Source organism: Erpetoichthys calabaricus, chromosome 8 (genome assembly GCF_900747795.2).
Source record: "Erpetoichthys calabaricus chromosome 8, fErpCal1.3, whole genome shotgun sequence".
NCBI lineage: Eukaryota > Metazoa > Chordata > Cladistia > Polypteriformes > Polypteridae > Erpetoichthys > Erpetoichthys calabaricus.
Genome location: NC_041401.2, coordinates 191,115,161 through 191,128,301, shown reverse-complemented (window position 1 = coordinate 191,128,301; position 13,141 = coordinate 191,115,161). Strand labels below are relative to the sequence as shown.

Here is a 13,141-nt window from a genome sequence, read left to right as displayed (position 1 = left end):
CAAAGTACTTTACAAGATGAAGAGAGAGAAAAGTTTCTAAAAAAATAAAAATAAGATTAGGCAATACTAAGAATGGCCTAGAGGACAGTAAAAACAAAAAAAAACTCCAGAATGCTGGAGGAAATAAAAAAACAAAATCTGCAGGGGTTCGAGGTCACGAGACCACGTGGCCAGCCCCCACTGAACATCAGTGATCTCAATCAGTCCTCACAGTTTTCAGTAGGAGAATTAGACAGTGATGGTCATGTGGACGTCTGGCCTTCAATCCATCAATGGAGGGACTACACTGTCCTTTGATCAGGTGGTGGTTGCACAGAAAACCAGACAAAGAACAGCAGAGAAAGTAGGAGCTGGTACGGATGGCAGAGCCGTGATAAAAATGATAATTAAATGCATATACAGAATATCAGGGTTACACTAAAATGAAACTATAAGAAAGCCATGTTAAAACAATGGGGTTTTAGCAGTTTTTTTTTTTTTTTAGAAATCAATTCATATATCTATTTTGCAACACATTAAATTCATTTTTGGGATTTTAGAGTGTAGAGCCTCTCCCAGCAGCACTGAGCACAAAGTCCAGTGCCTTCAGAAAGTATTCAGACCCTGTCACTTGTTTCACATGTGGAAGCCAGTCCCGGACACAGACAGACAGACACCTGAATGTCTACAAAAAGCACACGTTTTATTTACACAATGTCCACACGGCACCACACACCCTCTTCAAGGGCCCTCCAACGGTCCTTCACCGCCTCCACTCCTCTGCACCGAGCTCTGTCTTCTTCCTCCCGACTGCAGCCTCCGACTAGAGCGAGGCGGCCCCTTTTATGTCCACCCGGGCGTGCTCCAGGTGCTCCCTGATTGACTTCTCGCGGCACTTCCTGGTGTGGCCGAAGTGCCGCCTGGGCACCCGGAAGCCCTCCAGGTGTCCCCGGTATTCGTTCCGCCAGCTCCTCCAAGTAAATTTTTACTGCATTTTGGTCTCACTACAACCGATTGATGTTTTTCTTAGGTAGTCCAGTTAGGAGTGCATTATAGTAATGTAGTTGGCTAAAAGCAAAAGCATAAATTCATTTCTCAGCATCTTGCAATGTTAAAAAGAGATGTAACTTTTGCAGTGTTCCTTAAATGGAAAAATGCAGTTCTAGTGAAGGCCTGTGTATACTTGACATGCGAATGTCACCACAAGGTTTCACTAGAGTGCATTTGATATCAATTTCATCAGCTGTGACATCCGAACCCTCACATTGGCGACTGTGTGCCCCCTGTGTGCGTCAACTGCACATTCACTACAGAAGAAAACCTGCGCTGATTGGAGTAATGTTGAAGTATCGCTACCCTCACCTACACAATCTAATATTAAAAGCACACAGCAACACCTAAATATCCACACATTCATGGCGAGAAATCACTTAGACCCTGGGCAAAGGTTAATGCATGTGGAGGTAGATACCATTAGCAGTATTTTGAAGTTAATTCTAAAGGACACAGGTAACCAATGCAGTGATGCTAAGACTGTTGTGATGTGTTCACATATTTATTTTTCTGGTTAAAGTCCTTGCTGCATTTTGAACTCACTACAATTGATTGATGTCTTTCTTAGGTAGTCCAGTTAGGAGTGCATTATAATAATCTAAAAACAAAAGCATAAATTCATTTTTCAGCATTTTCTAATGTTAAAAGAGGTGTAACTTTTGCAGTGTTCCTTTAATGCAGTCCTAGTGAAGGCCCGTGTACACTTGACACGCGAATGTCACCACAAGGTTTCACTAGAGTGCGATAGATAGATAGATAGATAGATAGATAGATAGATAGATAGATAGATAGATAGATAGATAGATAGATAGATAGATAGATAGATAGATAGATAGATAGATAGATAGATAGATAGATAGATAGATAGATAGATAGATAGATAGATAGATAGATAGATAGATAGATAGATAGATAGATAGATAGATAGATAGATACTTTATTAATCCCAAGGGGAAATTCACATACTCCAGCAGCACCTTACTGATACAAAAAACAATATTAAATTAAAGATTGATAATAATGCAGGTAAAAACAGATGTCAATTTCTTTAGCCGTGACATCCAAACCCTCACATTGGCGACTGTGTGCCCTCTGTGTGCGTCAACTGCACATTCACTCCAGAAGAAAACCTGTGCTGATTGGAGCAACGTTGAAGTATCACTATTCGTACTTACGCAATCTAATATTAAAAGCACACAGCAACACCTAAATATCCACACAGTCATGGCGAGAAATCACTTAGACCCTGGGCAAAGGTTAACGTTTGTGGAGGCAGATACCATTAGCAGTATTTTGAAGTCAATTCTAAAGGACACAGGTAACCAATGCAGTGATGCTAAGACTGTTGTGATGTGTTCACATTTTTATTTTTCTGGTTTAAGTCCTTGCTGCATTTTGAACTGTCTACAACCGACTGATATCTTTCTTAGGTAGTCCAGTTAGGAGTAATCTAGTTGGCTAAAAACAAAAGCATAAATTCATTTTTCAGCATCTTGCAATGTTAAAAGAGGTGTAACTTTTGGAGTGTTCCTTAAATGGAAAAATGCAGTCCTAGTGAAGGCCCGTGTATACTCGACACAATGTATAATCGACGTGAATGTCACCACAAGGTTTCACTAGGGTGCATTTGATGTCAATTTCATCAGCCGTGACATCCAAACCCTCACATTGGCAACTGTGTGCATCAATTGCATATTCACTACAGAAGAAAACCTGCACTGATTGGAGTAACATTGAGTGAAGTGTCGCCACCCGCACCTACACAATCTAATATTAAAAGAACACAGCGACACCCAAATACCCACAAATTTAAGGCAAGAAATCAAAGGGCAAAGGTGAAAAGTTTGTGGAGGCAAATACCTTTAGCCGTATTTTAAAGTTAATTCTAAAAAATACGGGTAACCAATGTAATGATGCCAAGACTGGTGTGATGTGCTCAAAGATGTCTTTTTCTGGCTAAGATTCTTGTTTCTGCATTCTGGACGAAATGCAACCGAATGACATCAAGATAAAGGAAGGCATTTTTGTTGCTTCATAAATCAGACACATCATCACGACAAGCGGTTCAAAGATCTGCCAGTGGGGCTGGAAGTAATTGCACCAGAGGCATTCAAGAATATGAGAATTTACAGAGCACCAGACCACGTCAAACTCATATGCTTCAAGCCTACGAGACCATAAAGTGAAACAAGTTACTCAAGATTCATTTTTCTGAATTCACACTTCACTGCTAATCTCGGTGCAGTCAATGATGAACTGGTTTCACCAGAAAATTGCAGCGATGGGAAAGCGGGATCAGGGCCAGTGGAATCCCTTAATGCTGTCTGAATGAAACAAGAAGCATCAGATTCTGAGAACATTGCTTTGGCTCTTTTAACCAAGATTGAATGTAAATGTTAACGGCCGGTGATTTAAGGGATGTTATGTTCCTGTGTCATATGCAATTTCCCGTTTTTACTCCTTGATTCTTTTGTGTACATCTAATAAAGAAAAAGAAACAGATTTTCAGTATCAGGTGATCTATTAACAGAATTCCTCCTGATGTCACCCCATGGGACTTTCTGGTGGAACTGAGCTTTGTTTAAGTTCACAGGGGATTTCTACTGTGGAAGCACAAACTACAATTTAGCAGACGCATTAAAATATCATTTGTGGCAAATTACCTCCAGAGCTTGAAATTACCACTCTTGTTACAGGTAACGGAGATCTTTCTTCCCGAGAGGAACACACCAGAATGGTGGTAGATCTTTCCTGTAATGCAGCTAATGGTCGACATTCGCCAGCAAGTAAGTTCCCATTTTTTTTGGTTTTGCTTTCTCAAAATAACGTTGTGCAGCTTAACCTCCAATCACTGATTCAGCACATGGAGATGCGTTTGTTTATATGTGTAAATATTTATGTTGGAGTTTAGCCAGCGATTTTGTTTTTTAGCCGTTGCCAAAAATGGCAGGTGATTGTAAATCAGATGGTGTTTTTTGGGAGAGGTGTGAATTCATCAGTGGGAGATTTAAGGTCGAAAACTTAACTGGAACTGCAGTTCCACATTTTTTGCACTTTTGAACTTAGCAGTTGTGCTCAGAGCTTCTCAGCAGCTTCTGAAAACTTGGACTGCATCTCTCCTGGTGAACCACGCAAGTATACCTGGAAAATTCTGTAGGCAGACAGGCTTAAATAAGTGCAGTGCATCCAGAGGGGAGTCAGACAGCTTCACATTTTTTTCAGATTTTATTATGTTGCAGCCTTGTACTAAAAATCATTTAAATTCATTTTTTCCCCCCAAATCAAGCAAGTTCTCAATACTCCGGACTGGCAAAGCAAAAACAGGATTTTAGAAAAGCTGGGAAATTTATTAACCCTTTTGGCCCTGGATTTTCTGTTTTAATGAGAAAAAATATTTTGTGAGATATTTTACCTTTGGGTTGTCTAGGAAGCTCAAAAATGAAAAAAACAAAAACATTATCATTATTATTACTAGGGGGGTCTTCCCCCTGCTCGCTTCGCTTGCCCACCCCCGGGTTTGGTTTACCGGATATTCAATTTAAAGAGATTATTTTCATGGGAATTGTTGCATATGCATTATTTTCACTTTTATTTTTAAACTTTTGTAAAAACAATATTTGGAATTAACTTTTAATAATAATTCTTTGCATTTATATAGCGCTTTTCTCACTACTCAAAGCGCTTAGGAATTGCAGGTCTTGCTCAAGGGCCCAACAGAGCAGAGTCCCTTTTTTGGCATTTTACGGGATTCGAACCGGCAACCTTCCGATTGCTAGCGCATATCCCTAGCCTCAGAGCCACCACTCAGAGCCACACCACTCTTTTCTTCAAGATCGCATTGAATTTTGATTCCGTGTTTGTACTTAGGTTTAGGTTTAGGTTTCTTTATTTAGTCATGTTTACACAAGAAAACATGAAATTTGCCTTCTTAGTTGCATCTAATAACAGACAGAATGAAATAAAACAGACCAATAGAAATAAGAAAGGTTCAGGTAAGGCAGTTAGATAATACATATTTACACCAAAAAAAAAAAAAAAAAGTTACAGGATATATATCAAAACCTTAAACATTATCTCCGATATTTCTTATTGAAAAGTCGTATGGCACTAGGAAGAAAGGAGTTTCTGGAGCGATTTGTGTTGGTTTTCAAAGCAACTATCCTTCCTGATTTACTGAAATTTAGTTCTGCATGTAATGGATGTCTGTCATCAATTGAGATGATTTCCAGTTTCTTTAGCATTGCCCTCTGACACACACTAGTCAAATCATCTACATCAGCCCCAAAAACTTTAGCTGCATACTTCGTAATCTGCTAGAGCCTTTTTGAGTTTACGACATGACTATGCAACGTATAGCTGCCTGTGAGTGAATATTGTTTCTTTCTCTCTAAAAAATAAAATTACTTTTTCGAATGTTTGTCCATGTTCTTCTTTGCTTTGTCGTTGACTTGTCATCTAGAACGTATAAAATTATTGTCCTGATAAAATTTATAAGAGCTGAGAGCGCAGCAAGTGTGTCTGCCAAAAGCATTCACACCACTGAGGTTAGATGACTGTGGTCTTGCTTGAAAATAGTTGTAAGTAGGGCGTGACTTGAAAGAATCTCATGGTAAAAGTCTCCATCTCACGGGACTTCATACCGCAACAACGTTTAAAGTTTAAATCTGAACAATATATTCAATCTCTTTTCGCTGTTCCGTTATTTCACCAAGTAATAATTTCCATTTGTTTGCGCTGATGCGATCTTTCCTTTTTTTGAGACTGTGGAATGTGTACCGCGCTAACATTTTTGAATTCTTTACGACGTTCTACTTTGTCATCTACTTTTTGTCCTTTATTTCCGGCCCCGGGCGTGGTTAAATCACTTTCTCGCGGGGCGTATAACACTGCTTCCGTTGTGAACGAAATTGGGCTGAACACATGCTAAGGAGATGCGGTCGGATCAGCTGCTGTCTTGCTGCCGGCGAGCTGCATGTTCTGTTTGTCACGCCGCGCGTCAATTATCTAAAAGCCTATACAGCAGCTGTCCGTTTTGCCACTTCGCGTCTCTGCCACTCGCGTTGTGAAGGGGGCTGAACGCACGCTGAAGAGATGCGGTCGGATCATCTGCTGGCTTGCTGCTGCTGCTGGCGAGCTGCGTGTTCTGCTTGTCACGCTGCACGTCGATCATTTAAAAAGCCTGTACAGCAGATGTCCTTTTGTCTCGCGGGACGTCAAAGTGTCTTCCGAGAAGATCACCTCTCGTTTCCCAAGATTTTTTTTTATAATAGAGAGATACAGTAGCTGCCAAATACTTCAATACTACTTGTTTCACTTCTGCATTTTGGCGGACTGTATGCCAGTCTCTCTTGTCTGCGCTCATAGTAGCACGCCCGCTTCCAACGGCTGCAAACATACCTGTGCTTTACAAAAGCGGCTGCATATATATGTACTAGTAATAGGATGTCAGGGCCAAAAGGGTTAAAAATTAATAACTATTCCATTGACTCAAGTATTCACTCTTTACTCAGTAAAATCAGTTGAAGTCATTTTTTTCAGCCCACGGTCGTCTTATGTTTGAAGCAACAAGCCTCACACACCTGGATTTGGGGATTTGTCTTCTCTGCAGATCTTCTCAAGCTCTGTCAGGTTGGATGGAGATTGTTGGTGAGAAGCCGTTTTCATGTTTCTCCATAGACGTTCAGGTCTGATCTCCAGCTTGGCTATTTCAAGGACCTTCACAGAGTCTCTGCTTTGTCCTGTTGGAAGTTGAACCATCGGCCCAGTCTGAGACCCCCGCGCTTTGAAGCAGGTTATCATCAGGGCTTTTCATTAGAATCCCCTCGACCCTGACTAGTCTCCCAACCCCAAAGCGTGATGCTGCCACCACAACCAGGCTTCACTATGGGAATGTCAATTGCGTTGGTGATGAGTGGTGCGTTGTTATGTAGTCCCGCAAAGCAATCAATCCGAATTAACGTATCTCGCCGGATCGAAGCGTGTGAATGCAGGGCCAACCAATCGTATGAAGAGAAGTGCAGAGATGGTGCGTGTCAGTAATGAGGCTCTCACTGGAGTAACAATTAGATTCAGATGTGGAAACCCGCATTGTCACTCACTTGATGAAAGTGGAATACATCTAAGTGCTTGCTAATGGAGGCTGCGATTTTTCTGACTGACGTACTGACGGAATCCGTGAATCGCATCTCTCTCAGATAACTGTTGTTTTCTACAGATGTCCCGAATATGGACGAATGGAGTACATACTGGAACTAGTTAACGTAGCACACACAGCGACAGGTAAAAATGTACAAATTTGAACAGCACACAATTGATTATAGAATCATTTAATATGCAGTCAATGCCACAACCAGTTATCAGAGCCGAAGTGCCAGTATCCTGTACTGGCATGTACCATCACAAAACAAACCCCGATTGATCAACAGAATAGGATGCACCTGGGCCATATGCCGAGTGTCATATCAAAGGGTCTAGATGCTTATATCAATTTGAGATTTCAGCTTTTTTATTTTTAATACACATGCAAAATTTTCTAAAATCCTGTTTTTGCTTTGTCATCCTGGGGTTTTGAGTGCTGCTTGATCGTCGGAATTTTAGATAGAAATCCATCTATCCATCCATTATCCAACCCGCTGAATCCGAATACAGGGTCGCGAGGGTCTGATGAAATTCATAATAAAAAAAATACTACACAGATAGTTAACGTCTCACACTGGGTCAAAGGCCAGGGAGTTTTTAAGTAAGATTTTAAGACAGCAAGTGAAGGAGATAGATAGATAGATAGATAGATAGATAGATAGATAGATAGATAGATAGATAGATAGATAGATAGATAGATAGATAGATAGATAGATAGATAGATAGATAGATAGATAGATAGATAGATAGATAGATAGATAGATAGATAGATAGATAGATAGAACTGGAAAGCACTATATACAGTAATAGATAGATAGATAGATACTTTATTAATTCCAAGGGGAAATTCCCATACTCCAGCAGCAGCATACTGATAAAGAACAATATTAAATTAAAGAGTGATAACAATGCAGGTATAACAGACAATAACTTTGTATAATGTTAACGTTTACCACCACCCCCACACCCCCGTGTGGAATTGAAAAGTCGCATAGTGTGGGTGAGGAACGATCTCCTCAGTCTGTCAGTGGAGCAGGACGGTGACAGCAGTCTGTCGCTGAAGCTGCTCCTCTGTCTGGAGATGATCTTGTTCAGTGGATGCAGTGGATTCTCCATGATTGACAGGAGTCTGCTCAGCGTCCGTCGCTCTGCCACGGATGTCAAACTGTCCAGCTCTGTGCCTACAATAGAGCCTGCCTTCCTCACCAGTTTGTCCAGGCGTGAGGTGTCCTTCGTCTTAATGCTGCCTCCCCAGCACACCACTGCGTAGAAGAAGGCGCTCGCCACAACCGTCTGCATCTTATTGCAGATGTTGAAGGACAGCAGCCTTCTAAGGAAGTATAGTCGGCTCTGTCCTCTCTTGCACAGATCATCAGTATTGGCAGTCCAGTCCAGTTTATCATCCAGCTGCACTCCCAGGTATTTATAGGTCTGCACCCTCTGCACACAGTCACCTCTGGTGATCACGGGGTCCATGAGGGGTCTAGTCCTCTTAAAATCCACCACCAGCTCCTTGGTTTTGCTGGTGTTCAGTTGTAGGTGGTTTGAGTCGCACCATTTAACAAAGTCCTTGATTAGGTTCCTAATCATTAAGTTCCTAATTAGGTTCCTTTTAGCACAAGGCTGCAACATAACAACATGAGAAAAAGTGAAGGGTCTGAATACTTTCTGAAGGCACCGTAGGTAAAGAAAGACCCTCGATTGTCTACTGTAACTAATTGCACCCCACGACGGTGTGCTCTGTGATGGTGCCTATGTAAAGACTGATCGATTGACACCAGGATTGCCGTCATCACTGTTTATCCTTTCTTATCTCCTTTGGCTGATGTGTACAGCTGCCTCTTCGAGCCGCTCAATTCTTTTATTGAGTTTGCAATGCATTTTGACAAGTGGGCCCTCTAATTCAGCAGCTTGTAAGCTTAATTTAACAATGTAGGAAAATAAACAAAACCAAAGAAGCCACAGACAAACCCTTCAGCTTTATTGGCAGGACTATCCGTGTTGTGATGCCAGTAAGTCAGTGTTTCTCAACCTTTTTCCATGTGTGCCCCCATTTTTTCATATTAGTTTTTGTGGTGTCCCCCCCTAAAGTTTTTAGGCACATTTTCATATTTTTGATTATATTGAGATCTACCCACCAACACTAAATTTTAATTTGGGAATGCACTATTAGCAGAAATGCTCAAGTCTGGATCAGGCTGGGATTCCGATAGTATTTTTTCATCATCAAAATTAGAGGGCTTTGCCCCCTGCTCGCTTCGCTTGCCAACCCCCGGGCCTGTTTCTTTGCTTATTAACTCTTTGCCTTAATTTTAATTGATGCACAACTTAAGACTCAGACCTTAATTGTTTCTTTTTTCCGTAACTCTTTGAGGGCTGAATATTTTTTCCGAAAAACAGTTTCTGAAAAGCAATGGTTTCACACAGAAATCAACATAAAACATCAGTTGCTGAATTCTATGACTGCCAGTTTGCCAGGAATGTGCGGCAGGCTTGCTGCCAGGCTGTTGTGAGACTTGCCCGGACACCACCAGTCGAAGACCACATCTTTATAAAACTAAACGCTTATTTTCTGCTCTTTCATTACACACAACACTGTCCCGCACAACACACTGTGCTCCTCGCCCAAATCACCTTTCTCCCGGGCCTTTCTCTCACTGTCCCTGGGCCGCCTTTTCCTCTCTCCACGGGAGCTTCATCCTGCTCCCACTCCCGACACCCAGCTCCTTTTATTCTTACCAGGATGAGCTCCAGGTGCACTGCCTGACGACACTTCCTGGTGTGGTGGAAGTGTCAGGAGAGCTTCCTGGTGTCCCTGGAAGGATCGTCGTCCATGGGTGTGGCGGAAGTAGATGTGTCCCGGGCTCCATGAGGCTCAGGGCGACCCTGGCGGTGGGCACAGGTCCCAACGGGCTTGAGCCTCCCTGCTCCCTTTCCGTGGCCCTCTTCCGATCCAGGGCGGCTGCCCCCTCATGGCCCGGAGGACAAATGTGCCACCTCTCAGTCCTTCCAGGCGTCCCGGCCAGGTCTGTCCCCCAGCCTCCTGCGACACTGTCTTTGTGTGGCTGTGGTAGCAGCAATGGCCGCGCTCGCAGTGCATTGCAATCTTATCTTTGTTAAGTGGCAGTCCTCCCTCACATTTGTTTTCAATCACTTGTATCCAAATTGGAGTTCGACAAGTCATAGTCCAGTTCAGAGATAACAGTTAAGACGTCGTCCACAGAGTATTTTGCTTTACACATTCGCTTCGATGTTTGATGAATGGTTTGATGTGGTGAAGCAAAATGCCGACATACTAATGCATTCAATGTGCTTTTATATTCAAGCGCCGCATATTCCCCAAAGTAATGAGACGACACATTTTAAAAGTCTCACATACAATCTTCTTTTTTTTGCACCTTTACAATGCCATCAGCGGCGTATTTGAGCCACAGAGAAAAAAAAATGGACATAATGAAAATGTTGGGCGGCAAGGTGGCGCAGAGGGTAGCGCTGCTGCCTCACAGTAAGGAGACCTGGGGTTCGCTTCCCGAGTCCTCCCTGCGTGGAGTTTGCATGTTCTCCCCGTGTCTGCGTGGGTTTCCTCCCACAGTCCAAAGACATGCAGGTTAGGTGCATTGGCGATCCTAAATTGGCCGTAGTGTGTGCTTGGTGTGTGTGTGTGTGTCCTGCGGTGGGCTGGTGCCCTGCCCGGGGATTTGTTGGCTGAAATTGACACCAGCAGACCCCCGTGACCCTGTGTTGGGATAAAGCGGGTTGTCTATTTCGTGATTAAAGTGGAAATTTCAGCTTTAACCTCGAAATGTCCACTTTAACCTCGTAGTTTACTTTATCATTAAAGCAAACCATCGTAAACGTCATCTTAAAACCAATCTAGTTGGGAAATCGCTACGTGCTTCTGGGGCTTCCTCCTGACCTGACAGCGCAATCACCACACACAGAACACATTAAATATATGATATTCTAGCTCTCCTGAAATTTGAACCCTTAGATTTATTTATACTTGATATCACTTTCATGATGAAATGCATTAAAAATATTTATGCTACATTTCACAGATAAGTCATTAACTTTGTTTAAATAGTGAATACAATACTGTTAATAGTTACATATATGGGGTGGCACGGTGGCAGAGCGGTAGCGCTGCTGTCTCACAGGGAGTCACGTTCCTTGTGATCCCTGCCTGGAGTTTGCCCGTTTTCCTGGTGGGTTTCCACAGAGTTCCATCCAAAGACATGAAGATTTGTGGATTTAGTGAAGCTACAATGACGCCAGTGTGTCTGTGCTTGTGTTCACCTTGCGAGGAGCTGATGCCCCGTCCAGAGATTTTGTTTCTGTCTTGCACCAATGCTGCTGGAATGGGCGCATCCTTGAATTGATGGATGTCATCATTAAACATCCTTTTCAGAGATATTGTGGCAAGGTGTCCTCGGAATTTAATGGATGTTTCGGGCACACGCGCCGCATCACGTGAAGTATAAACCTGCCCTTAGGCGCCTTACTTTTCAGCTGACAATCTTGACTAGGGCTTATTTTTGGGGTAGGGCTTATATTACAGAGCAACCTGAAAATCATACTAGGGCTTATTTTCGGAGTCAGTCTTATTTTCAGGGAAACACTGATGACTAACAAATGTATGGCAAATACGTAGATTTTAGGTGCATTTGCGGCATGAATCAAATGGGACATTGCGACAGTCTGAATCAAGACCTTTTAATTATTAATGCATGAACTGTTTTTAATCGGAAAGACTGTGGAGTGTTTTTGGGGAAAGAATCCTGCCGCATACCGAACATGTGCAAGCCTGCTTAATCCGGTTCACGGTTACAAGGAGCAAGAGGGCCTGTTATGGCTGCACTGGCCACAAGGCATGAACTGATTTTAGTCAAAGAAGATTACTGAAGTAAAATTGTACAGTGTGTTAGGGTGGGGGGAGCGGGGGGCATTCTGATAGACGTGAATTGAAAATTACAGAAGTCATGGAGCAGCCATTTCCAGAAATATAATTTAAGTTTACAATGCAAAAACGCAAGCTTGTGTACATTTTATAACAATTAATAAAAACCAAAACCAAACTCCTTCCTCGTCCCATGTTCTCCTTCAGTGCGGTGGTACCACCGTATGTGGTTTGGTATCCTTCCTGGATGAGTAACTTACAGTGAAAAGAACAATGATGTTGGTGAATTTAAGAAATCTTTCCTCACGTAATTGCAATTTTTTTCATATTGTGTTCTTCTACAGAGTGTCCATAATGATAGGCATGTGCATAATTCTGATATTTTTGGTTTTTTTTTTTGCTCGAGGCCGTCGCTTTAACAAACATGTTTGCAAGAACAGGTTGGATTAGGTGAAGCAAGTCGGTTTGAAATCTCAGATTTCACCCTTGTCCATGTTAAATTGCTGCTTTCCGGCGTTACTTGTGGGTGAATGTCGGGATGTTTTTCTCCCGGTGACACGTCCTCTTGCTATTAAACTGTGTGTGCATTTTGGTTTTTTTGTTTCCACCGTCATTACTAGATTGATTTTCATTGACACTGAAAGTAGTTGTTTTATTATTATTATTATTAGTCAGTCAGTATCCAACCTGCTATATCCTAACACAGGGTCACGGGGGGTCTGCTGGGGCCAATCCCAGCCAACACAGGGCGCAAGGCAGAAACAAATCCCTGGGCAGGGCTGGCAGCCCACCACAAAGCACGCACACACACACACACACACCAAGCACACACTAGGCACCCAAATGCACCTAACCTGCATGTCTTTGGAACATCAAGTTCTTCCATGAGAATCCTGAATACAATGAGGACTGATCATTGATGTCAGGTAATAATAATTCATTACATTTATATAGCGCTTTTCTCAGTACTCAAAGCACTATCCACACAGGGAGGAACCGAACCCACAATCTTCCACAGTCTCCATACTGCAAAGCAGCAGCACTACCACTGCGCCACCTGTGAGGTAGAATGCC

At 42.4% G+C, this 13,141-nt stretch overlaps 1 protein-coding gene across 4 annotated transcripts in view; it reads left to right on the top strand.

Moving 5' to 3' along the window:
• The window catches only part of ikzf2 (IKAROS family zinc finger 2), a 160,638-nt gene that overhangs the window by 26,447 nt on the left and 121,050 nt on the right, over positions 1–13,141 (top strand). For all 4 annotated transcript variants that reach the window (XM_028808004.2, XM_028808003.2, XM_051930318.1 and 1 more), the window contains exon 3: positions 3,729–3,818. In XM_028808004.2, coding sequence (XP_028663837.1) covers positions 3,729–3,818 — 90 coding nt within the window. The remainder of the gene's footprint in view (positions 1–3,728; positions 3,819–13,141) is intronic.